Here is a 27,129-nt window from a genome sequence, read left to right on the forward strand (position 1 = left end):
TTCTCACCCCCTGTCTCTTTCTCTCCCACTCTCCCCCTCCCTATCTTTTTCTGTCTCTCCCCCCACCCTGCCTTGTGATGTCATGGGGAGAAGGCTGCCCCTCAGGCTTCTAGCCTATAGAACTGTGAGAAAGTAGATATATGATGTGCAGGCCACCAAGTCTATGGCACTTTGTTATGGTAGTATGAGCTAACTAAAAGACACCCCATGTCAGGCGGATGGTGAGGACATGAATTTAGAGAGAGTTTGCTTGGTCTAAAGTAGCCTAAAGCCACTCAGCATCTGCTGTCTGTGGCATATGAGAAGATGACCCCAAATAAGGCATATCTCATTAAAAAAAAAAAAAAAACTGGAAATCAACATTTAAACATGAAGTCTTCTAAATTTTACAAATCATTCAAGAATTCAAGCTTTTGTAAATTTCAGATTTCTTAAGAACAGTGGACAGGTTTATGGGGCTGATTTGATTCACAAGTTATCTGTAAAGGTTATTTGCCTTTAGATTGAATTATCTCTAAAATATTCAAAGCTCTATGAATAGTGCCATAGTGAGTTTCAGAATTAATAGGCTGACTTGGTTTAGTGGAAAAAAAAACCCTCTGTGCTATGGACTGGTGGACAAGTTTTTGCCACTCAGATCATTCAACTAAAAGGATTCGAAAGTGAGACTTTCTCCTTAAAAGACAGCTTTCCCATCTTTTATGAGAGCACCTCAGTACTGAATAACTCATTTTGTCTCTACAGCTTACAATGTCAGTCAATGGCCAATATGGTACACCAGATCTCCATTAAGGCTATCTTGTCCTGCCTCGTCTTTCCCAAAACTTTCCAAGATTGAAAGTAGCTAAATTCAAGTCAGACTGCTACTGGAGACATTGGAAGACAAGGTTCAGTCTTTGTGATCCAAGAGGCAGCACCGTGCAGGATACCAAAGGCCAAAACACAGTGGAGATGTGGAGTAGGGTGCCAGAGATACAGCCTAACAAAAGCCAAGACTGTTGACTTGGACAGCTGCTGCAGTAACTGGAGTGTGGCTGCAGGCCACAGGGTGAGCTGACTTAATTCTTCTGGATAACTTCTCTGCCCAGAGCTGCTGCCACTGGCCAGAATATTTGTGTCCTGTTTCTTTACTGCATCTTAGTGTTAACCACTTTGCTTTCCTCCAGCTCTTTCTTAACAAAACCTTGTGGAAGACACATGAAATTGAAGGAATATTGTCTTAGAAACATACTACCTTGCACTTCTCTGGGTTGGAACTCAAATTCTGTCCCTGGAGCCAGTTTTTTGGATCATGTAGATGACTTAGCTTAGGCCCTCATAGATTTGCTTGCATTGACTTGCAGTTTAATATTAAGCTTTCTCCTTAAAGTTGACTAGGACAGTGGGGAAAAATGACTAAATCCCTGTAAAATGCTTTTGAATATCATTTTCATTAATTCATTGGGAGTTCACTTTGCAAACTTGTGAAAAATATGTCTATTAAAATTCTGTGAACTAAATAAAAAAAAATGATGAACTTCTCAATTTTTGTCCAGGCTGCAAAGAAACTCAAAGACAAAGAGTAACTGTAATAAAGGTACAATATTCTGGGGCCAGCACTGTGGCATAGCAGGTAAAGCCACCGCCTGTAGTGCTGGAATCCCATATGGGACTTGATTTGAGACCTGGCTTCTCCATTTCCAATCTAGCTCTCTGCTATGGCCTGGGAAAGCAGTAGAGGAAGGCCCAAATCCTTGGGCCCCTGAATCTACATGGGAGACCCAGAAGAAGATCCTGGCTTCTGGCTTCAGATCAATGCAGCTCCAGCCATTGCAGCCATCTCTCTCTCTCTCTCTCTCTGCCTCTGTTTCTCTGTAATTCTGCATTTCAAATAAATAAATAAATATCTTTTAAAAGATACAATATTCCTTGAGTGTGGGCACTTGTATTCTACTATTTGCTTAGTCTTATTTATCAACTCAAGTTCCATCTGGAAAAAGGGAGAGGGTAATAAGCAAACCCAATGAGTAAGCTAAAATTTCAGCAGTTTTCAAATGCAAGAGATTTAGGAAATAACCACTCTGAAAATACATAAAACTTAAAACAAAGCCACCCTGATTTAGTGGCCTTCAATACAGTTTTGTTTTGTTTTGTTTTTGACGGCAGAGTGGACAGTGAGAGAGAGAGAGAGACAGAGAGAAAGGTCTTCCTTTGTCATTGGTTCACCCCCCAATGGCCGCTGCGTCCAGCGCGCTCCAGCCGGCTCACCGCGCTGATCTGAAGCCAGGAGCCAGGTGCTTCTCCTGGTCTTCCATGCGGGTGCAGGGCCCAAGCACCTGGGCCATCCTCCACTGCACTCCCGGGCCACAGCGGAGAGCTGGACTGGAAGAGGAGCAACCAGGACAGAATCCGGTGCCCCAACCAGGACTAGAACCCGGGGTGCCGGCACCGCAGGCGGAGGATTAGCCTATTGAGCCGCGGCGCCGGCCCTTCAATACAGTTTTGAACAAGACTTCAACTCAGCAGTCCAAGAGAAAAGACTACCTTCCCCCTCCAAATCTTCAAACACAGGCATGTGCAACTTTAATGGCATCATTTATATTACCTACTTTCCTGTTACTGTGCTGCCTCAGTAATGGCCTTGGTAGTGATGTTGTTACACTATCAGCTCCCCATATCCCACTATCCAGTTCATGTGTCAAGTCCAGCTTCAGTTGTATTATCTTCTTTTTACCTTCTTTTTAATCTTCTCCTTAATTTATTTGCACAGAAGTTGACTTTAATTTTTATATGCCTTGACCAAAACAAGAATTGTTCAGAATTCTGTTACAAGGTAAAAAGGAGGGTAAAACAGGCTGCTTCTGGGGAAGGTGGTAGGCACGGTCGGGAGGAACAAGCCGCACTGTTTGCAGAGCTAAGAGTCGGAAACCTGTCCTTATCACTGGCATGTCACCCGTGCCAAGCCAGTGAGGCTGCAGATGAGTCCCTGAGTCTGTGTTTATTTTCTGTAAAATGGAGATACTGTTACTGTGATTGAGTAGATGTGGAATTTCAACTAAACGTTGTGTGAGAAATTCACTGTAGAGTCATTATTTAAGGGTGGATTTTCATTTGTTCATTTTCAGATGGTCCAAGTGTGTCTGGATGGAACTGGTAGAGTCCTGGATGTGGTAAGCCTCACTCATTCTGTAGCCTGAGCTGCTTAACTTGCGCAAACCACAGCCTTCTCACTGGAAAACTGCATATCGTATCTGCCTTCACAAATTGTTGGGTTTGCACATTAATTGAAAGCATTCTTCAAATGGAAATCATTATTGAGTCTGTGGAAGATTCCTATTCAAGACACCACAATCATTTTATTCAAATGATCCATTTTATCCATTTTCAATGTACAAAGGTGAATTATAGCATGGGATATTTAATTCAGACACAAAGATGTCTTTTCAAAAGTGGAAGATTGCTGTTCACTAAAAGGGGTACTGGGTAAAGTCTGTATGGTAATAGTTATTAACCAAATCTGCTCCTTGAGAATGATGTACAAGCCCCAAGACTGCAGTGATTGCTGTAGTACATGGACGTTTGCAATGTTGAAGTAATTAATAGCAGACCAGCTCTAGAGCTGCCACTGAACTGATAACAAACTAAAAGTGTAAAGCTATCATTTTTCCAAATCTGTGGCAAATTTGTGAATTTGGAGACACTTTATTGTGTAACAGGTTAACAGTTGCTATCCACCAGCCATCAATCTATCATTCAACCACACATCCATACTCATCCCCAATTTTACTTACACATACACACATTATTCTCTAGCCTCTACAGTCAGCGTTGTTGCCATTTTTTACCTTCTAAGTACAAGAACATGGAAAAATAAGGAAATTCAGAGTGCTGGAGCACATATATTGAAAACGTCTATATTTGTAGCAAACTTAATGATTTACAGATGATTGCTTGATGAAGGCTGCAAAGCCCTACGCATTTGTCCCTAAGTATTTAAGTCCCCTGCACAAATGTCAATAATTCACATGTGTGTGTGTGTGTATGAGAGGCTCATGCAGCAGGCTCCATAGCATGGAATTAAGTTTATTTGTTTGAAAAAAAAAAAAAAAAACAAATACAGATTTTTTTCATAATACACATTTCCATGAACTTTTTTGAAGACCCCTCATATGTGTGTACATTTGTGTATCCATGCATATACACAGATGTGTGCATACATATATTTGTATATACACACGTATAAATAGGTATGTGTGTTTATGTACAAGGGTACTTTAAAAACCTCATGGAAAACGGAATTAAAAGATTGTTTTCCTGAAAGGAATACTGAAATCCATGAAGATGAGGCAAATGCAAAGGTTCATGGAAAATGTGTAGGATGAAAAAAACTATGCATGGATTTCAAATGTTTTTGCACCAATATAAACATCTTTTAAAACCATCTTCCACAGACTTTTTGAAGTACCTTCTTAAACCCCAAATAGGTTACATTTTTTTCTATGTGTAATAAGTACCCAAAAGAAAAAGAAGTTTTTAAAAAACCAGTAGGAGGGCATGAAATAGTATACTTAGACACATAATTTATCAGGTTGAATGAAGGCCAGACTCTTGGTGTCCAGTCTCTGGATCTTATTATTTATCACACAGCGTGACCATAAAATCCAGGGATGGGGAAGGAAGGAACAAAAGGCCCTCCTGCGAGGACAGACAAAACCAGCCATTGATTGAACTGCATCTGATTGTTCACTGTCCGGTGCACCTGTGCTGTTTCCCACCCCTTTCAAAATGTCCAGAGTCCTGAGAGCTGAACAGTACTCATCTCGCAAACAATATCCAAATTGAGAAGGGAGGAAAGACAAAAGCTAAATTTATCCTGACACTTTCTTCATTCCAAGCTTCCACTTTCCTGTGACGCACAAATGTCATTTTCAATGAAGGAAAAAAGCTATTTTCAATAATGAAAAATGGATTCCCCTTCCTACCAATATCAGTACAACTGCATCCCACAGAAGTATCACTTATGAAACCACAAGCAGGAAGGCAGATGTCATTGCGTCCTCTCATCTGTGCTTATTTTTCACAGAGCTTTTGCAGCGAAGGCAGGGAATAGGAGTGGGGGAAGAAGGCTCCGGCTCGACTGAGAATGATTGTATAAAGTGTCTCCCACCAAAGTGCTTTATTTTCATTGAAAAAGAAAAATGATCTTCAATGGATTAGCTCTTAACGACTCTAAAATTGAATCAGATTCCTATCAGGCAAGATCCAAAAAAATCCTGGTTTGGCAAAAACATGTTCAAAGAATCACGGCAAAATGTCACCCTTCCTTTGACTTGAAATGACTGTTGTTTGGCATTACAGTCATCAAGTTACAGTCTTGCATCTAAACCAAAGCAAACTAGCACAATTTCTAACAGTCTTTAAGTGTGTTTATAAAATCATATTAGGAAAAAACTTATTTCCAGATGTGAGATAACTCATCCCAAATGTGGAAGGCTTGAAACTAAGTAAGCAAATAAATAATATCTTCAAAGATATCTGCTATGATGTCTTAATCTAATCCCAGCCTCATGTGAAGAAATAATGAGGCTAAATTTGCAGCTAGGCCATCATCAAGTGCATAAACAAGAAGAATGTGACTTTTAGGGTACAATCTACTGGTGCAAATTGAGATCTTGACGCAACCTTCTGGAACTCAGTGTGTTTGCTAATATAGCTTAGTATATTTATATACGAGTGTCAGTGAAGATCATTGGGAACATCAAATGAAATAATAGATATACTAACTGTCTGGAAAGTTGTAAGTATCATACAAACCAGTTTTCCTATGATTGTGATTATTACTAGCACTAATCATAGTATTACCAGTAGTATTGATATTATATCATTGATTGCATGAGATGATCAATGTGATTACTAATACTGTAATATTACTGCTATCAATTTTACTATCCTTTTAAAGATCTACTTTAAATCTGAAATGTTTCTAGTACAGAACTTCTACAATGAACTTTGCCTGTAAGAAAAATAATTTAATGCATAAAAAGCCAAATATAATGAATAAAAAGTTTTAAATTATTATACACTGAACAAGTCTAGATTATGCTACAGATATATAATAATTAAAGAACCAATGTCTATGTTTTCTCCCAGAAAAGACAAAGGAGAAGGAGAAGGAAATAGTCAATGATGCATAAAAAGAAAATCTCCATGCTTGGTTACCCTGTATTCAGTCTATTTCATGCAGCCATGCTTGAGGACACCAAAGGTGACCTGGAGGCTGGCAGTAAAATACGTTTCTGCTCCTTTGAGAAGCAGTTAACTCAACAGGCTGTGAACAGCCTCCCACATCCTCTGAGAACAACACACTTCTGATTGTGTTCTCCACATCAGCAAATTAAAGGACAAGCAGAAAGGAAAAAAGAGGCTCCACCCTTCCTGTCCCAAGAACACTTCCTGTACTAGCCCTCATTCTCGTTTTATTAATCTCACAAAAACAGGATCTTGAGTTTACTAGATTCAATTTTTTAAAAGATTTATTTACTTATTTATTTGAAAGACAGAGTTACAAAGAGAAAAGTAGAAACAGACACACACACACACACACACACACACACACAGAGGGAGAGGGATCTTGCATATGCTGGTTCACTCATCATATGGTTGCAACAACCAGAGCTGGGCCAGGCCAAAACCAGGAGCCAGGAGCTTTTTCCAGGTCTGCTATGTGGGTGGCAGGATCCCAAAGACTTGCTTTCCCAGGTGCATTAGCAGGGAGCTGGACTGAGACTTGGAGCAGCCAAGATTTGAACCAGTGCTCATATGAGATGCTAGAACTGCAGGTGGCGGCTTAACCCACTGCACCACAGTGCCAGTCCCAAATTTTTCAAGCTGAACTTACAGTGCTATGGAGGGGACTTTACCATTTTACTACTTCTATTTTGCAGGGCAGGGACCTTAGACACGAAGGGCTTAGGTAATCTGCCTCATGCTACATACTTAGACTGCTACAGATTTGAGGCTGGAGCCCAGGGATAGGATGGGATGGCAGAGCCTGTATTCCTGACCACAGCCACTTACGTCCTCTGAGCATTGACGATTTTAAAAAAATGTTGAATGTGAGAGGTTGAGCTGCAAACAAGGATGAGCATATAAAATGGCTGCCTTTACAAAGGCATTACATAATTGAGTGTAAATGTACACGTGGTAGAGAGTATGAATTGGGATACCAATATTGCAGCAGCAGCTCTAAACCTAAGCTCTGTGATAAACCCCAACAATCAGAACAGACCACCTGAATAGTCTAGAATAGATAATATAACCAACTTCAAGGAAGAATTGTTTGATTTCTAGGTAAGAAGTCATGAAATTAAACCCACACTCACAATAAAATCTGTTTAAACACTGAATTATAAACCTCTTGATGCCAAATGTCCCAGTAAAATATACTTTAAATCTTCATGGTAGAGAGCCTAAAAGATAATTTTTAAGGTATCTGAAAAGGTGCCAATGCCTTTGAAAACAGAAGACTGATTAACAATAGGATTCACATAACTTTTTATATATTTATGATCCTGCAGGAAATCTCCCCAAAATGCTCCTCCTGCTTTAACGTATTGTTTTGTGCTCTCATTAAAATAGAGAAAACTGGCAGAAATCTTAAGGATTGGTCTTTTGAGATTTAAATAATTCTTATTAAATGAATCTGTAGTAAAAAGTTATTCTATCTTCTTAGAAATAACTGAAACATACTATTCAATCAATAACTCGTCTTGTCAAACAAATATTAAAAAGCGCCAAGTGATTCAACAGAACCCAGTATCAATTCACATGATAACATTATTTAGGATTTTAGAGTGATATGTCCAAGTCAGGAAACATTTCAAAAATCTTTCCTCATCATATAGAGAATGACAATGATGAGGAGAAAAAGTAGATATTGTTCTGGAGTCATAAATGGCATCCTTTTAAAATACACTCCTTTGACAAGAACAATGATACATGGAAGAACCAGAGACCAAGGTCAAAACAATGGACTGCTTTAAGCTCCCTGTCAGAGGGTGTCTACAGAAGCAGGCTTTTCCCTCCACAATATCCACGTGCTAGTTGAAAAGGTTAACATCTTTTTAAACAAACTAGTTAAGCATCCATTCGAGAGTAAAAAACAAGAACTTAAGGACAAAACCAATCTGAGCTTCAAAAGTGATTTGATATTGCATATCAGAAAGAAGCTATATTCGTTATTTTTAAATATTTAGCTGACAGATTGTTTATCTTCAATCACAGATTGGTATCTGCTGTTTAGCTCGTGGAACTAAAAATATTCACTTATTTGGCACATTCTTCTGGTGAAATTATTGGCATAAATTTCAAATTAGGTAGAAATCTTATGTTTCAGAAATGCAAAGGTGGGTTGGTTTTGTTGTTGTTGCTGTTGTTATTGGTTTGGGGGAGGATTTTTTATGTTGTTACTTCTTTTTATTTCTTCATTACAGGAAGTGTATAAAGACACCAGCAAAAACAAGGTATAATTACTGAGAATGGAGGAAACTTAATAATTGTCAGCTTAATGAGTAATTAGACAAATCCATATATAATTTTTTTCCATTTTAAGGAATAAATTTAAGCCAAGAGTTCTCTTACCCTCCATGCTATATTTTTTTAATTAGCCCTTTAGCTACTTGGCAGTGATATGAATCAAGGAAATGAAAATTACTAAAGGTATGATTATTTCTTCAATGTCTTCCTTATCTTCACAGCAAGTCAGAGACACACAAAATTGATCGGAGTGGCAATAGTGGAGGTCCATAGACTTGGGGCCCTGGCACCCACACGGGTCACCTGGACTGAGTTCCTAGCTCCTGTTCAGCCATTAGGAGCATTTGGGGAGTAAGCCAACATTTGGGAGCTTTCTGTCGCTCTGCCTCTCAAGTAAATAAAATCATAAATAAAATGTTTACAAATAATCAGAGAGCTAATTTTCAAATCTACTTTCTTCATGATTAAGGCAAATTCTAGCTGTCAGTGACTTAAGCAATCATTCAGTCCACAGCTCCAGTAATAGATAACTAGCAGCCTTAGTGGAGAGGGACAGAAACAGCACATCTTTCTCCCACACCACAAACACTCCTACGCTCAAAATTTTAGCTAATTAAATTGGGGGGCCCAGTGAAAGTTCAGTTACATTCGGGTTAAATATGTTAGAGGTGGCAAATCAGGACCTCGTCTTCCATTTTCTGAAGACTTTGGATGACAAAGTTTTTTCAAATTTCAAAACATAAACTTACAGGTTGATGCACTTTTTAATAAAACGTATTGTAATGTACAGTCTCAGTTTCTTTTCTCATGTGAAGAGCTATTGACAAATGCGCCCTCCTAACTGCAGGATTGTAATTATTGGCATAGCAATATGTGGGTTTTTCAGGTTTATATTAGCATGTTTCCTTTGGAGAACTCAAGCTGTTGTCGAAGCACAAATGACATGCAGCTCCAGAAATATTTAGCTTCTTGTCCAAAGGATTATAATCTAATCTTGAGAAAAGATTATATGATGATACTGTGGCTTTAGCAAAAATAAGCTAAACTGAAAACTTCATCACAGGCCATTATCATGATAATCAGAACTGGTTCGATAAAGGTAAAAGCCTTATCCACAATCAGAATAAAATTATGATTCTTGATAGACATCTGTGTTTACATTTTATTTTCTCTATCCTTGGTGCTCTGAGCGTCTGGGGCCTCAATGATAATGGAAATACTGCCTACTGCTCTTTCCCCCAGGACCGGCAAGGTCTTAGAGTTCTTGACTGGCTTTGAGCACATCTTTTATTTACACATTAACCAATCCAGAATCCATTCCTCACCCACAGCCCCCAACCCCGGTCTCTTCTACTCCTGGTAAATATTCCCCTGACCTAATAATGAAGGACCAGGAGCAGACACCTGGGGACAGACCTACACTCCAAAATTATTGAAATTATTCAAACTAGTCAATCCCAGACCTGGTTACCCTGCCTCACCCATTCCATACCATGTAAAACAAAGTAAAGACTGTTGCCCATGCTTTCCTCCCGCCCTGCCTGCCTGCTGACTGCCTCTGGTTCTTCCCCACAAGGCCTTTCCTTTCCTTGCTTGTCCCTTCCCCTTGGGAACTGTGAATAAACACTGTCTTTGCAATGGCAATCGTCATTTGGTCTGCTGATCTTCTCCAACCCTGAAGAAGAATAAAACCTAGGTTTTAAAGCAAAAATTTTAAATTCTTGCCAACGGGGGCAGCATTTGGCACAGCAGTTAAGACGCCAATCAGGACACCTGTATCTTACACTGGAGTACACCCTGCTAGGCAATGGCTCAAGGGGTTGTGCACTGACACCACATGAGAGAACCATATTGAGTTCCTGGCTTCTGGTCTTGGCCTGGTCCAGCCTCAACAGTTGCAGTCATTTGGGGACTAAGCCAAAAGACAGAAAATTTCTGTCTCTCCCTCTCTCTTTCTCTTTCTCTGTGTGTGTGTGTGTCTATGTATGTGTGTATGCATGTGTGTCTCCTCGTCCTCTGCTTTTCAAATTTAAAAAATGAAAATAATTAAATTTTAGAATTTTTTTAAGAATTCTTAAATACAAATAAATAGATCCACTCCAATAAATGGACACATGAAATTGTTTGCTATTCACCTAATATTGGCCAGCGCCACGGCTCACTAGGCTAATCCTCCACCTGTGGTGTTGGCACCCCGGGTTCTAGTCCCGGTCGGGGGCGTCAGATTATGTCCCTGTTGCTCCTCCTCCAGTCCAGCTCTCTGCTGTGGCCTGGGAGTTCCGTGGAGGATGGCCCAAGTGCTTGGGCCCTGCACCCACATGGGAGACCAGGAGAAGCACCTGGTTCCTGGCTTCGGATTGGCGCTGCCCACCAGCTGTGGTGGCCATTTGGGGAGTGAGCCAATGGAAAAAGGAAGACCTTTCTCTCTGTCTCTGTCTCTCTCTCACTGTCTAACTCTGCCTGTCCAAAAAAAAAATGCCTAATATAACAAAGAGAAGTATACACCTATGGAGGTTAAATTAGACTGTTTATTCAAACATTTCTTATGATAAAATATTAGGAGGTTTAGATCCTCAAACAATTAAGCTACTCACTGTCTGTGAAGTCTGCACTTGAATTAACTTGTTGATAAAATGAAAGATTTAAACTACACATAATCTCCGTTAGTCCCTTTAGATATGTGAGATAATCTCTGAGTGTTTCTGCTAATACATTCTTATTAACAAAATTTTCATCACATAACTCCTCCAATCTGAAGTTTAATGGAAATATTCCTTTGTCTACTGCTCATTTTACCTCCAGAGTAGAATTCCCCTCTGGCAGATATTGAGTTCTGCTAATTTTTCTGTTCTTGACCCCTATCATAATAAGCATCTAGCAGTAGAAGTTCTGTAAAAACAATGCCTGACTGAGTGAAAATACAGTAACTGGGCCAGCATTGTGGCATAGTGGGTAAAGCCACCAGCTACAACACCAGCATTCTACCTGGGCACCAATTTGAGTCCTGGCTACTCCATTTGTGATCCAGCTCTATGTTCATGGCCTGGGAAAAGCAGCAGAAGATGGCTCAAGCACTTCAGCTTCTGTCACACTTGTGGGAGATCCAGATAAGGCTCCTGGCTCTTGGCTTTGGCCTGGCCCAGTGCTGGCTATCTATGGGGTGAACCAGTGAATGGAAGATCTCTCTCTCTGTTTCTCTCTCTCTCTCTCCCTCTCTCCCTCCCTCCCTTTTTCTCTCTGTAGCTCTTTCAAATAAATAAATAAATAAGTCTTTTTTTAAAAAAATGCAGTAAGCTTCATACTGAGTAGAAATAAATAGACATGAGAATAAGGTTATGAAAACCAGCATGTTAATTGTAGACTTGAATAAGAAAACTCTATACTAAGCCAATTAAACCAAATTTTTCCTGCTAATAAATGGTTGAGTATTTGTAAAATGAAAGAATTCATTATCTATCACTAGAAATATTCTCAAATAGAAGTCAAATGAAAACATTTTTAGGAATTTTTATTTCTGGTTGCTTTAGATGTCCTTTTTATTTTCAACATAACTAGTTATTGGTTTTCAGTATTATTTCAGGCTTATTTAAAACAATTTCATCTACTAAAAGAAACAATGGGCATTTTTAATTTCATGGAAATATGAAAAAAATATTAATCTGCAGCCATGCCAAAAAGGCAAACAAAAAGAACAGCTTTTAATTAAATCTAAGGGATAGAAGTCTAAGTACATTTTTTTTTCATTTCCTTTTTCTCTCCTCTCCCAACCACTAGCAGAATGTAGCACTGTAACTATTCCTCTCCTGATTTACATTTTCCTCTCTTCAAAGGAAGAATATTAAAAGTCACAATAGTATACATTTTAGAAGAAAATTTTAATTACTAATTCATAAGAAGTAATATTCATTCACCAAGTATGTTACATGATCTAAATTAAAATATTAAGTTTAATTTGCTTTGGGGATTTTAATACTAGGTAAGATAGGTAAAGGATGTAGATGCTTTTGATGACCTATAAGAGAAAATTCTGAATTTCATCCAGTACATACAGTTCAGTATCTGAGTTAAGGGACCCCTGTGATCCTCACTTTAGGGAGGGTTCCATTCTACGTAACTAAAGTCAATGTCACATTTTTCATGATCCCAGTCGGCAAAGAAGATCTAGAGGGTACTTTGAATCTCTTTCTTGAAGAGACTCTTCCTCTGGTTTGTCATCAGGAATTTCAGCACGCAAGTTGAATGGAGACTAGAAAGACAAGTTGAATAAAACAGTGTGGATAATACTGTGATTCTCTTTGTGTAAATACTTTGACAACTGAGTCTTTTAGTCACTAGACACCACTTAGCCACTTTAATAAGGATAGCAGTTATTAAAATAAAAGGAGACCTATGCCCAGCAGAGCTTAACAAGTACACCATGAAAATTGGAACCACTATGATAATTATTCCTAAAAGTACAATTCAGACAACTTAAACAACACACCCAGAACCTTTAAGAATATCATCACTACAGGACCGGCACCGTGCTCACTAGGCTAATTCTCTGCCTGCGGTGCCAGCACCCCGGGTTCTAGTGCCGGTCGGGGTGCCAGATTATGTCCCGGTCACTGCTCTTCCAGTCCAGCTCTCTGTTGTGGCCCGGGATTGCAGTGGAGGATGGCCCAGGTCCTTGGGTTCTGCACCCGCATGGGAGACCAGGAAGAAGCACCTGGGTCCTGGCTTTGGATCAGCGCAGTGCGCTGGCCATAGCGGCCATTTGGGGGGTGAACCAACGGAAGGAAGACCTTTCTCTCTGTCTCTCTGTCTCTCTCTCACTGTCTAACTCTGCCTGTCAAAAAAAAAAGAAAAAGAAAAGAAAAGAAAAGAATATCATCACTGTTTATGCGAAAGCAAAGTGGACAGTTAAGAATTTTATTTCAATAGCAGAAAACCACACATAACAAAAATAAATAAGACATAGTGTGGTAAGAACATCTGTGTAACATGAAAGGAAGCCATCTCTCTAATGACAAACATGTCATCCCCATGATCATTTTCAACCATCAGTTATTACAAATGCATGATTTATTACTATTCCTTAACCCAACAATGCCTTACACAGAATGGATTCTCAATAAATATTTTAAAATTGATATGGTTATCATTCTAACTCAATAAGAAAAAACGTTTATAACACACCAACAGGCTAGAATTTTTTTTATTTTATTTTTTTTAATTTTTTTGACAGGCAGAGTGGACAGTGAGAGAGAGAGAAACAGAGAGAAAGGTCTTCCTTTTACCCTTGGTTCACCTAACAATGGCCGCTGTGGCCGGCTCATGGCAGCCGGCGCACCGAGCTGATCTGAAGCCAGGAGCCAGGTGCTTCTCCTGGTCTCCCATGCGGATGCAGGGCCTAAGCACTTGGGCCATCCTCCACTGCACTCTCTGGACACAGCAGAGAGCTGGACTGGAAGAGGGGCAACCGGGACAGAATCCGGCACCCCGACCGGGACTAGAACCCGGGGTGCCGGAGCCACAGGTAGAGGATTAGCCTAGTGAGCCATGGCGCCGGCGATAGGCTAGAATTTTTAAAACATATATTCTCTCAATGCATGCTAATCAAATCCTTTGAAAATAAACATTCTCATTTTGTTTACATGCAAAATTAGAGATGGCATTATTTTCTTATAATTTTTAAATTTATTTATTTATTTTTATTTAAAAATGGTATGTATTTTTATTTATTTGAAAGGAAGAGAGACACACAGAGACAGACAAGGAGAAATTTTCTATTTGTGGGTTCACTACCCAGATACCAAGATTGAACAGCCAAGACTGAACCAGGCCAAACGCAGGATTCAGGAATTCAATGTTGTCTCCTATATAGGAGGCAGGGACACAAATACTTGATCCATTATTTGCTGACTCCTGGGCAGCAATATAGCAGGAAGCTGGAATCAGTAGTGGAGCTCTAACTAAAACCCAGGTACTCTTTTATGAGATGTGTGTTTCCTAAGCTGTGGCTTATCCACTGTGCCAAAACATGCCCCCTTATCATTTAAAACATCCAGATTGCAGTAAAAAACTGTCATCATGTGCAATGGAAAATTTATAGAAGCATTTCCTTATATTTCCTTCCATATAACTGGCATAATCAGACAATGACGGGGAACTATATTTAATAGTAAACATGATTCTGGCTCAACCTATCCTATAATGCTTTAGCTCATCCCTCATCAAAAGTTCCCATCTTCCTCCCATCACTGAGTATGATGTGCAAGCTTTAATCTTCAGTGCCTCCCTAGGTCTCTCCGGCCATTGGCTGTGTCTACTGTGGGGCAGTGCCTCTGTTATGCCGACTACTGAGTCTGCTGCGGAAGCACTTTTTCTCTTTCAGCAGGCACAGACGTGCCCTCAGGCTCTGCATGCTAGGGGCACTGTTGCCCACGGCAGTTTGTGATGATGCCAAAGTCAGCAGCACTCACTAGTGCTGGCATCACCATTTGCAGAGCGGACCCTGCTACTGCTTTGGGTCATGAGCATTAGCATCCTGCTGCGCTGAATAGGCAAGAACCCCTCCCTGCGACTTTTCTAAGACTTTATTAAATGATTTAAACCTTCCTGACTTGTACACGGCACAGTTTCTGTGCAAAAACAATTTTTACCAATGATCAATTCTCCATAGAACTAATGGGAAATACAAATAAAAACAAAAATGAAGGGCAAATGTTTGGCTTAGCAGGTGAGACATAGGTTAGGATGATTGCAGCCCATATCATAGTGTCTGGGCTTGCGTCCCTGCTCTGCTCTTTCTCCATCTCTGCTAATGTGCACCCTGAGAAGCAGCAGGTGATGGCTCAAGTACTTTGGGTCCCTGACACCTACATGGGAGACCTGGGTTGAACTCCAGTCTCCTGGCTTCTGCCTGGCCCAGCACCAGAAGTTGCAGGAATTTAGGAAGCAGATGGCGGTCTCTGTCTCTCTCTCATCCTCTCAAGTAAATACATAAATGAGTAAATAAATACTTGTTTAAATGAGACATTTTCTTTAACTTATCCAGGAATAATCAGTATAATCGTAAATTAGCATATTTCTTTTGGGACCCAACTATATTTCAGGAATTACCACATTTGTCCTTTTTCAACCATATTGGTGAATCAATTCTAAAGAAACAATTCTGGGGCTGGCGCTGTGGCGCAGCAGGTTAAAGCCCTGGCCTTAAGTGCCAGCATCCCATATGGGTGACAGTTCGAGACCCGGCTGCTTCTCTTCCAATTCAGCTCTCTGCTACAGCCTGAAGTAGCAGTAGAAGTTGGCCCAAGTCCTTGGGCCCCTGCACCCACGTGGGAGACCCAGAAGAAGCTCCTGGCTCCTGACTTCAGATTGGCGCAGCTCCGTTGAGGCCATCTAGGGAATGAACCAGCAGATGGAAGACCTCTCTCTCTGTCTCTACATCTCTCTGTAACTGTCTTTCAAATAAATAAAAATAAATCTTTAAAAAATAAGAAACAATTCTATATGTAGAAAAGGTTGTACAATGAGAATGTTCATCACAGAACTTTTTATACTTGTGAAAAGTAAAAACAAATCAAATGGTCGCCGGCGCCACAGCTCACTAGGCTAATCCTCCGCGTTGCGGCGCCAGCACACAGGGTTCTAGTCCTGGTCGGGGCGCCGGATTCTGTCCCGGTTGCTCCTCTTCCAGGCCAGCTCTCTGCTGTGGCCAGGGAGTGCAGTGGAGGATGGCCCACGTGCTTGGGCCCTGCACCCCATGGGAGACCAGGAGAAGCACCTGGCTCCTGCCATCAGATCAGTGTGGTGCGCCGGCCGCAGCGCGCCGGCTGCGGCGGCCATTGGAGGGTGAACCAATAGCAAAGGAAGACCTTTCTCTCTGTCTCTCTCTCTCACTGTCCACTCTGCCTGTCAAAAAAAAAAAAAAAATCAAATGGTCAAAAACAGGAAAATGATTAAGACAATTATGTCATTGACAATAGGTAGAAAAATATAGGAAATGAACATAGTAAATGACAAGGAAATAACCTGTTATAGACAGATTATTATTATTATATCTATTCACATTATTACTATTATTACTCTACACACAAATATGTAGAGCCTTAGCAGGAAATAAATGAAAAGTTATATTTGCTGTCTTGATAGGATTGTAAGAATTGTTTTTTCCTCTAGTTTCAGTTTTGTGAAATTGCTGTTTTACTTTGTAAATTATGACTTCAAAACAAAGTGAGAGATAAATTAATAAATGAGTACTTACGACTTTTTTAATTAAAGAAATTACATACTTCCCACACTGAGAGTTAGCCTCAGCAGCCTGAAGCTGTTACATTATCAACAACTGGCACATTTCCAACTGTTATAAAAAGTTCTAATTGCTCCTAACCTAATATCACTGAAGTCTGGCTGAGCGTCTTTCAAGCCCCCTGCTGAATTTCTTGGCTGTCTTACCAATTGCATTCCATTCAGCAAGACTGGCGGGGCTCTTGGTCAGTAAGGAGACAGGCAGACCCTCCTCTTTGACCTTTGTCTGGCTCCTCTGAATCTCAGCCGGAAGGGAACAGCCCCAATAATTGTGAATCACCTTCTCAGCGTCTAACGAAAAGTCAGCTTGAAATACTACTGTGGCAAACCGTATCACAGAGCTGTTGGAGATATTTAAATCACACTACACCCAAGGAGAGATGGATCACAGATGAGAAGAGATATAATGTAATGTTTCAAGTGACATGAGGGTCGTATGAACAGGTGATTTGTGGCTTTTGCTTCAGAGTGGCTTTTGCTGAGCCCCAGGAACTAGAAACCGAGAGACAGGTGGCAGGTTCATGGACAAGAAACATCAGCCACAGGAGTCATGGGAAATGGATGTGAAAAGCAGTGTGAGGGCCTCAAGTCACAATCCAAGGTATTCAGAGTGCCTACGTGAAGAGCGCAATTGTCCCCAAGCGCTGACACCCTGTGATAACGTGCCAATCAGAGCACTGAGTGTGAACAGCCCAGGATTAACAATTATTCTTTTTTTTTTTTTTTGGCAGGCAGAGTGGACACTGAGAGAGAGAGAGAGACAGAGATAGAGAGACAGAGAGAAAGGTCTTCCTTTGCCGTTGGTTCACCCTCCAAAGGCCGCCGTGGCCGGCGCGCTGCGGCTGGCATACCACGCTGATCCGATGGCAGGAGCCAGGTACTTATCCTGGTCTCCCATGGGGTGCAGGGCCCAAGCACCTGGGCCATCCTCCACTGCACTCCCTGGCCACAGCAGAGAGCTGGCCTGGAAGAGGGGCAACCGGGACAGAATCCGGCACCTGAACCGGGACTAGAACCCAGTGTGCCGGCGCCGCAAGGCGGAGGATTAGCCTAGTGAGCCGCGGCAACGGCCAGATTAACAATTATTCTGAGGACAACTTAGAAAAGCATAAGGTCGGGAATTACTTTTTTGCTATCTAACTCTTTCCTCCTTCCTTCAGGATCCGGCTATTAATTGAGCTTTCTGATCTGGGGGAAAGTCACTTGTTCTTTCTGAGTGTCAGTTTCCTCACTTGCTAAAGATCGATCTAGCACTAGAAAACTTACAAGGTCAGACCCAGCTCTAAAATCCTCTGAGTTTCCCGTTCAAAAGCTCCATAAATATCCCAGGCCACAAAACCACATTCTTCTCTTGAGATTTCAGAGCACTTGTCCTCAGCAGCTTGAAACTAAGCGTGAGGCTGCTTTTCGTTGCTACTTGAATATTTTTCCAGGTCTTTCTCTGAATCTGATCTATTTGTCCAGAGGATGTATGAGATGTTAAATAAATATTCATTGAGAATAGAATAAGTGAATTACCACATTTTCCTGCTTCTCACATGAAATATCTAAGACAATGAAGAAAGGAAATCGCCTCTGAAAACCGACTCCTCCTTTGGGAAATGTTACCGGGATTTTCAGGTAGCTGATGGTTCGACAAGGACCAGCAAGAAGAAAGCAGATTAGGAAATATTTTGGGGATACATATGCAATGGGCAAAAGGAAGGAGGTGGGATGGGACAGAGAAAGAAAGATTATGGGTCTCAGCAGAAGACTCTGCCCATCATGTGGGACAGACTGGAATGAGAGAGAGGACCCTTAGCACTGCCCAGGAGAGGCTAAGGGGCATTTACATCGTCCTACCCAACTTCCCACATACAGCAGCCCCTACGTGGATGGAGGCTGCCCACAAAGAGGAGATGTGACACTGGACCAGGTTCTCCAAGAGCAATTTCCAGAGGGCTGACTGTGACCATTGAAGGACTCCAGTGGGCAAAAGCATCAGCCGCTGAGGGAAAGAGCTATTTAGTACTTTGGGGCACAAGGTATCTCAGCACCTTTGTGCAAAGAGAGGGCCCATACGGTAGCCCATGCACTGTGTCTTTGCACAGAACCTATCAGCACACTAAATGCACCACACAACTTAACCCCTCAATTCCGGCAACAGGCCTGTGACATGTGAAATGATTGCCTATAAATAATCACATACAGATGTTATACAAGCATAGGTAGGAGATTCCTGGGAGATTTATAGAATGGTCAGGAGGAAGTCTGGGAATGCCTTTCTCTCTGTCTCTGCCTCTCACTGACTGTAACTCTACTTCTTAAAAAAAATAAATAAAACCTTTTTTAAAAAGGGAGTGGGAAGCACTGTGGTGCAGTAGATGCACTGGTATCCTATATGAGTGCTGCTTTGAGTTCCTGCTGCTCCTCTTCTAATTCAGCTCTCTGCTATGGCCTGGGAAAGCAGTGGAAGATGGTCCAGGCGCTTGGGCCCCTGTGTTCTCGTGGGAGACCTGTAAGAAGCTCCTGACTCCTGGCTTTGGATTGTGCTCTGACAGGCCTTGTGGACATTTGGTGAGTGAACCAGCGGATGGAATACCTGTCTCTCCCTCTCACTGTCTGTAACTCTACCTCTCAAATAAGTAAATAAAATCTTTAAAAATAAAGTCTAGGAATGTAAAATAAGACTTGATTCTTTTACAAGAATACTTCAAAATGTTCATGGAAAAACAGAATTAAAAGATAATGGACAGGGGCCGGCGCTGTGGAGTAGCGGGTTAAAGCCATCCCATCAAGTGCTGGCGGAATCCCATATGGCTGCTCCACTTCTGATCCAGCTCTCTGCTGTGGCCTGGGAAAGCAGTAAAAGATGGCCCAAGTGCTCGGGTCCCTATACCCACATGGGAGACCCGGAAGAAGCTCCTGGCTCCTGGCTTCAGATCTGCACAGCTTTGGCTGTTGTGGCTAATTGGGGAGTGAACCAGAGGATGGAAGACCCTCCTCTCTCTCTCTCTCTCTCTCTCTCTCTCTCTCTACTTCTCCTTCTTTTTCTGTGTAACTCTGACTTTCAAATAAATCTTTAAAAAGATATAATGTACATTTGCCATGAACTTTTTGAATACCCCACATAAAACTCTGAACTGAGTGAGCTCATAGGAGAAACTATTGATGAATATTTGTATTGTGATCTTTATGGCTCTAAGCCTGTACGACCTGAGAACACTGGACTATGGTAATATTATGTGCACTTCTTTTAATGATGATTTCATTCTTCTTATCCATGTTAGGTTTTGATCTTCTTGAGCCTCAACATTTTAACACGTGTATATCCATGGAGACTTACATTTGAGTGAATCATAATTTTTCTGAAACTTAACAGCAGAACTGTTAAGATTGAATTCATATGTAGGGGTCCTAATCCCCAAAATGATAGTATTTTGAATAGCGAGGTTCAGATGAGGTCATGAAGGTTGAGCCCCCATGATAGGATTAGTGTCGTCCTAAGCAGAAGAAGAAACCACTGAGCTCTCTGTCTGCCTGGCAAAGCTTTCCACATGACGGTGGCCATCTGCTGGCACCTTGGTCTTAGAATTCCCAGTCTCAACGATGAGAAACACTTGTCTACTGTTTTTGCCACACTGACTATAGTATTTTGCTAGAGCAACCCAAGAAGATTACTATATCCGTAAAAAAGATGAAGAACTTAGGGTTGGGTCTATCATTCTCATCTGAAGAGTTTACTTTATTCTTGATTCTGCCATTTAGCTGATTACCCACTCTTCCTAGCTGCATTCCAAGCACACCAGCTTCAATGTTCTCATTAGCATTCTTAATGAAAGGAAAGCCGGGTATGAAGAGCGCTCCTTCCCTTGACTTCAACAACAACAAGCCAGGGTCATGTCTGTTTGATGTATGGAAATTACCTTTTGACATATGACTTCACATTTGCATTGTGTTATCTTAAGCAGAAATTGCCAAACTGTTTTTTAGTAATAAAACTTTATTAAAATGAAATCTGTTTCAAAATAATGAAATAAAAATAGATGGAAAAGAGGGTCACTCCGGTTCAAAATAGGGGGTGTGGTGAGAGGTCAGCTGTTTTGCTTTCCCTGTAACAGTTGCTTCGGGGACGCCCCTAACATATCTGCATGGACATCTCAATTCTTCAGGTTGCACCAGAAAATCACTGCTCGGGAGTCTGCTAAGGCATTCTCTCTATCTCTGACTCTCTGTCTCTCACACAGCAGCACACACACATACACATGTGTACACAAACACATATGGAATTGTCATGGGTAAGCCCATTCTGATTCAAAGTAATCATTTCTTTCTATTATTGGTGCTCACAGACTAGTGTTTTCCCCATAGATATTAAAGATGAATATCATTCTTGTTGTTGTATAGCTTCCAGAGTCTACATTTTTCTGCATTAAAAAAAAAATAACATCTTCCGTCTCTGACATCTCGTCTTTTCTCCACCTGTTATACCTGTGAATTCTTTGTGAATTCTGTGTATAATTAATCTAACCAGGGCAATGGTTCTCAAAGATGACTACATATTAGAATCCCCTGGGAAGGTTTTTGAAAATGTCCTTAGCTGGGTCCTCACCTCACACCAATTAAACCAGAATCTCTGCAAGCATCTTTAATGCTTCTTTTGTGATTCTAATGGGCAGCCAGGGTTGAGAACTAGTGATGTAGGCCTGGCTTCACTTCATCTTAAATACTACATGTTCTGTTACCATCCATTCCCCTTCCATAAGCTTCAATCTCTCTGCTCTTTGTATTGTCATTAAAGATCCCTTTCCATCATTTATAAGAGTAAAATCTTGTTTAAGCTTGTTTAAGTAAAATCTTGTTTTACTTCCTCTTTGTCATTTGTTCATCTAACGCAAAGGTGATAGCTTGTATGTGGTTCCAAATACAATTGGAACTAACTCTCTTTTAGATGTTAGCATCTTTCTCAAACTTCTGATAATAAACCAATTCCAGTAGATTTTAAAAATCATATGACTTATATTTATTTTTTTAACCTCACTCGAATACTCTGTCATTATTTCACCTCTGGATTTATGGAAAACTTCTTTGTTATATACTGCCATTGTTCAAGCAAGTTTCAAGGACAGTGATGTCATTATCTTCTCCTAAGGTCACTGAGTATCTATTCTATAGCATCCTCATACCTCTGTCATACTCCACAAATATTATTTTAACTCTATTGACTGCGTTTTCTCCTTAAGGATTTCTGGGCACCACTTGCATCATTGGGAGAGATGCTATATGATAGTTTGGAATTTTTTAAATCCACCATGCATGTGATTGATTCCCCTTTGTGTTTTGTCCTGTTGTCTCAGTCAGGCAACATTCTACTTTCCCCTAGAGTTTCATTTGCAATCATTTCTTACTCAGTTATTCATATCATTCTGAGGAACACTCATATATTCTCAGGAGCCCAAGAGTCTGGAAATGTAAGTGATCGTGCAAAAACACATTATCTTCTGTCTCAACTTACCTAGGTAGCCAGATACTCACACAGTATGCTTGCTCTTCCTGTTAAAACTGTGACTCTCAAAAGGACGAATAGATGACCAAAAGGGTTTTCCATGGTCAGCAGTATAAAGACTGCCAAGTCCTTAAAAGTTCACTTCCTATACTCACTGTGGCTTTCTGACTTCACTGGGAAGGAGAAGTGAGATGCGACTGATTGCATAAATCTAAGCACGTATTTTCCTTCAAACTGATGCACTTCTGGCTGGGCACTCTAACTTGGGACAGGGGCATCCTGAATGTTGGCTTAGCCACAGGCCAAAAATCTACCCCTAGCCACTTCCTTTCTTACTTCATGCTGCATGAACATCCTGCTGCATGATTGGACACCGGATTTACTATTTCTTTTGAGCCTTACTTTTTCCATCTGTAAAATGGGACTGATACAATTTGACTCACCCCAACCAGTAAGTTTGTCCATGCAGAACAAGAAAGAAAAAACTTGAATATCACTTGTAGACCTTTAGAAGGAAGAAGCTTTATTACACACCAAGTAGAATTATTCTGATATTTAGTATGTTAATATAATTTTCATCAGCATCTTAGAAGGCTAGCTTATTTATGTACACAATTAGTGAAATAGAATATGGAAAAATGGAGGGCAGTGGTAAAATGCAGGCCATTTCCCCCGAGTAGAAAAAGGCCCATAACTCACAGGAGATGGGCTGAGATGCGAAGGTCACTCACTTATTCACAGGAATAAATTATATTATACCATCAAGTAAGTTTCTTCAGCTAGTCATAAAGAAGAATATGGCTAAGTAATTTACTCGCAAATGATGGTTATAAACCACTCACACGCTAACAAATCAAATTACGTCATACAAACCACCTAGCCATGCTCATAGGGTTGCCAAAGTGGAAGTGGGGAGCAGAGACAGCCACAGTGCTGGCTTTTCGATTCATGCAAAAGACCATGCTTGTTCAGTGCAGAAGACAGGTACTTGGTACTTAAAATGCTCTGCAGACGGAAGCACTCCCCTTCATGAACAATAGGGGACACACCTCTAAACCTGAGTACGCTGATGGGGCTTCTGCAAGGCCTGGGCTGTGGCCTTGAGACTTGGCACTGAGATTCTGAGGCCCTGCTGAAGACAGTCCATCGTTGCCGAACTGAGTGTGATGGAGAAACGGATTTCAGCAGCTAAGAATTATCGTGCTTTAGGAGTTGAGATGAGGCAGCCTCCTATAAAGCATACAACTACCACTGAAAATGGGCAACAGTCCCTTTGTGTTGCTATAACAAAATACCTGAGACGGGGCAATTGACAAAGAACACATGTTTATTTCTCACCGTTCTGGGGGCTGTGAAGTCCAAGATCAAGATGCCACTTTTGGTTCCATGAGGGCCTTCTTGCTGTGTCCACCTATGGCAGAAGGTGGAAGGACAAGCTGGCAAAGCAGCCCAATGTTACATAAAACCTGTTTTCGATTTATTTTTTTAACTGACTTGTAAAAATTATACACATTTAGGAGCTAAATGCCTAGTGGTTAAGATGTCTGCATCCATATTGGAGTACCTGGTTCAATTCCATGCTTAGGCTCCTGACTCTAGCTTCCTGCTAATGTAGATCCTGAGAGGAGCAGTTATGGCGCAAGTTGGGTTCTTGTACCACTCATGTGGGAGACCCAGGATGAGTTCTTGGTAACTGGTTTCAGTCCAAGTCCAACCCTAGCCATTTTAGGCATTTGGATAGGAGTAGATAGGATCTCTCTCTGTCTCTCTCTTCCTCTCTGTCTCTCTGTCTTTCAACATATAAAAAATGGAAGACATTGTATGTATGTATAGAGTACAATATGATGTTTTCACATGTATATACATTGTGTAATGTACAAATCAAGGTAAAGATGTGATGGCTTTTATTTCATTTGTGAAGAAAGAGCCCTCATGGCTTAATCACCTGCTAAAGGCCCTTAATGTTGTCACACTGGAAACACCCGAATGTTTTTTGAAGGAGACTCATGAAAACCAGAGCAAGTCATGTGCCAATTAGGGTAAAGTTATTCTTGGAAGAAATAGCTAAGACTGCACATTGACCATGGGCTTGCTGCTTGTCGCTCACTCTATGTCTCTCTCTCTGTCTCTCTCTCTCCCTCTCTCTCCCCCTTCTCTCTCTTTTGCAATCTTGAGAGATAGGAAATACTGTTCCCATTTTACAAATGAATGAAGAAGCTGAAGCTCAAATATATGAATTCATTTACCTGAGAGGACCTAGCTCAGAAAAAACAATGAACTTTTACCAGGTTTGTCTGTCTCCAAAGTCCCTGGTATTCCTGGGATCTAGTCCTGCCTCTGCTTCCAACCTAGCTTCCTACTAATGCACACCTTGGGAGGCAGCAGATGACAACTCAAGTAGCTAGCTTCCAAATACCTATGTGGGAGACCCAAAAAGAATTCCTGACTCCTCACTTCAGCCTGGCTCAGTCTTGGTTGCAGGCATTTGGGAAGTGAGAAGTGGATGGATCTGTTTGTGTGTGTCTCTCTCTCTGTCTGTCTCTCTGTCTCTCTCTCTGGGTATGTATGTTTGTGTGTGTGTGTGTCATTCTGCCTTTTATTTAAAAAAAAAAAGATTTATTTTATTTATTTGAAAGACAGAGTTACAGAGAGAGGTAGAGACAGAGACAGAGAGATCTTCCATCCGCCGAGTCACTCCCCAGATGGCCACAACAGAGCTGCGCCAATCTGAAGCCAGGAGCCAGGAGCTTCTTCTGAGTCTTCCACACGGGTGCAGGGGCCCAAGGACTTGGGCCATCTTTTATCCTATCTCAGGCCACAGCAGATAGCTGGATCAGAAGAGGAGCAGCCAAGACTAGAACCGGCGCCCATATGGGATGATGGTGCTTCAAGCCAGGGCTTTAACCCGCTGTGCCACAGTGCCAGCCCGTCTGTCTTTCAAATAAATAAATTTGGTAAAGCTGTTATTAACCGTTATAGAGCATTTACAAGCATTTAACTAACAACATTTTGCTTAACAGTATTGTTTTTATTCTTCTTCTGAAGCACTATAATTTTGCCCATTGTCCAAGATGACTAAAAGGGAAGTATATGCAAGTGTATGTGTGTGTATGTATGCATGTCTATTTATACTCTATACCCATTATTGTGTATATATGTCATTTAATGTTGATTTTCTTTTCAACAATCATGGTTATTTTTCACTAATTCTTGCAAATTAATATGGCAAGATGCTGAGTAGCAGGTTAATAATTTATTTTATTAGAAAAATTCAGAAAGTTACATATCTAGTTTGCAGCCTGACTCCAGTAACAACCTGCTTTCAGAGTTGTCCACAATCTTGCTTATTTGACCATAAAAAGTGGTATTGTAGTGATTGATAAATTGAATTAAGTTGTCACTCTAAAACTAAAAGTGGCAACAGGAAACTAGCAACTAGCGACCTGTAACTAGCAAGAACTAGCAGAACAAACCTGTATTTAGAAAGCAGTTTATTACATCCTATTGAAATGGTTGAAAGTAGAAAATGAATCCACACCCTCCAAACCCATTGATGAATTAGTCTCTCAAATCCCTTAAAATAAAGGCTTGGATCAGTATGGACCTCCTTGTTAGTTCCAAAATAGGAATTTTCTTTTGTTTTATCGTGAGGTTAATGCAACATATAACCACAGCCATACTTTATTTTAAAGATAAAAGAAATGACTTAATTAACAAGTAGACACTACCATTTAGAACAATATTCTTATAGGTTTTCAAATATTTTGCTCTAGTATAAACAAGTAGATTTGTTTAATTACATAAACCCTGAAACACTTATGACATACAGTATTTTTCACATGATTCATCAATTGCAAAACAGGCATTTTTGTCCTGTTATAAATATCGCTAGTGCTAAAATAAAATATTGCATAAGTGTTTCAAATATTTTAATGAAAAAATACTCTAACAGTTTGAGACCCATAATTATCCATTTTAATAACATAGAAATGTTATGTGGATATCTTTTTGTCCTTGAATTAGTATTTTCATTTCATTTCCTCTTTAGAATGTTATCCTAAGGTAATATAATTTTGTGGTGGAAAATCTCTTGTTGATTATCTTATCATAATTCTCTATGATAACATAAATGTAAATACATCTTAAAAATTTCCTGTGACTATAATATTCAGGATAAATAATAATATTATAGTTCATACAATGCATGCAGTAAGATATTTCTTCCCGTTTTGTCATTACATGTAGTATTAAATAGTTGATCTAGCACAATATATTATATGCATTGACAATCTTAAAAAATAACATTTTACTACAAATCTGTATCTTAATGAGCAATTGTTTATGATGCTTTGATTAAAGGAATTATGCATTTGGCCCTTGTTTAGTTTTAGTGGGTTTACACTTAGCAGTTTCCTGTCATAAAGTTCCCGGTGGCCAGCGCCATGGCTCAATAGGCTAATCCTCTACCTGCGGTGCTGGCACCCCGGGTTCTAGTCCTGATCGGGGCGCCGGATTCTGTCCCGGTTGCCCCTCTTCCAGGCCAGCTCTCTGCTGTGGCCCAGGAAGGCAGTGGAGCATGGCTCAAGTCCTTGGGTTCTGCACCCGCATGGCTCCTGGCTTCGGATCAGCGCGGCTCGTCGGCCGGCCGCAGTGGCCATTGGAGGGTGAACCAACGGTAAAGGAAAACCTTTCTCTCTGTCTCTCTCTCTCACTGTCCACTCTGCCTGTCAAAAAAAAAATAAAATAAAAAAATAAAAAAAATAAATCCTGGTAAGTGGTAAGCCTTTTTTTCAAAAAGTTTGAGAAAGGAAAGAGGGTGTGGCCAAGGGCAAGTC

General features: G+C 40.7%; 1 protein-coding gene across 11 annotated transcripts in view; it reads right to left on the reverse strand.

The window, feature by feature from the left end:
- Positions 1-23,560: 23,560 nt before the first annotated feature.
- The window catches only part of GPD2 (glycerol-3-phosphate dehydrogenase 2), a 240,167-nt gene continuing 236,598 nt past the window's right edge, over positions 23,561-27,129 (reverse strand). For all 11 annotated transcript variants that reach the window (XM_051848606.2, XM_070070848.1, XM_008258597.4 and 8 more), the window contains one exon: positions 23,561-23,705. In XM_051848606.2, coding sequence (XP_051704566.1) covers positions 23,576-23,705 — 130 coding nt within the window. In that variant the 3' untranslated portion in view covers positions 23,561-23,575. The remainder of the gene's footprint in view (positions 23,706-27,129) is intronic.

The sequence above is a fragment of the Oryctolagus cuniculus genome, chromosome 3, assembly GCF_964237555.1.
Source record: "Oryctolagus cuniculus chromosome 3, mOryCun1.1, whole genome shotgun sequence".
Taxonomy (NCBI): Eukaryota; Metazoa; Chordata; class Mammalia; order Lagomorpha; family Leporidae; genus Oryctolagus; species Oryctolagus cuniculus.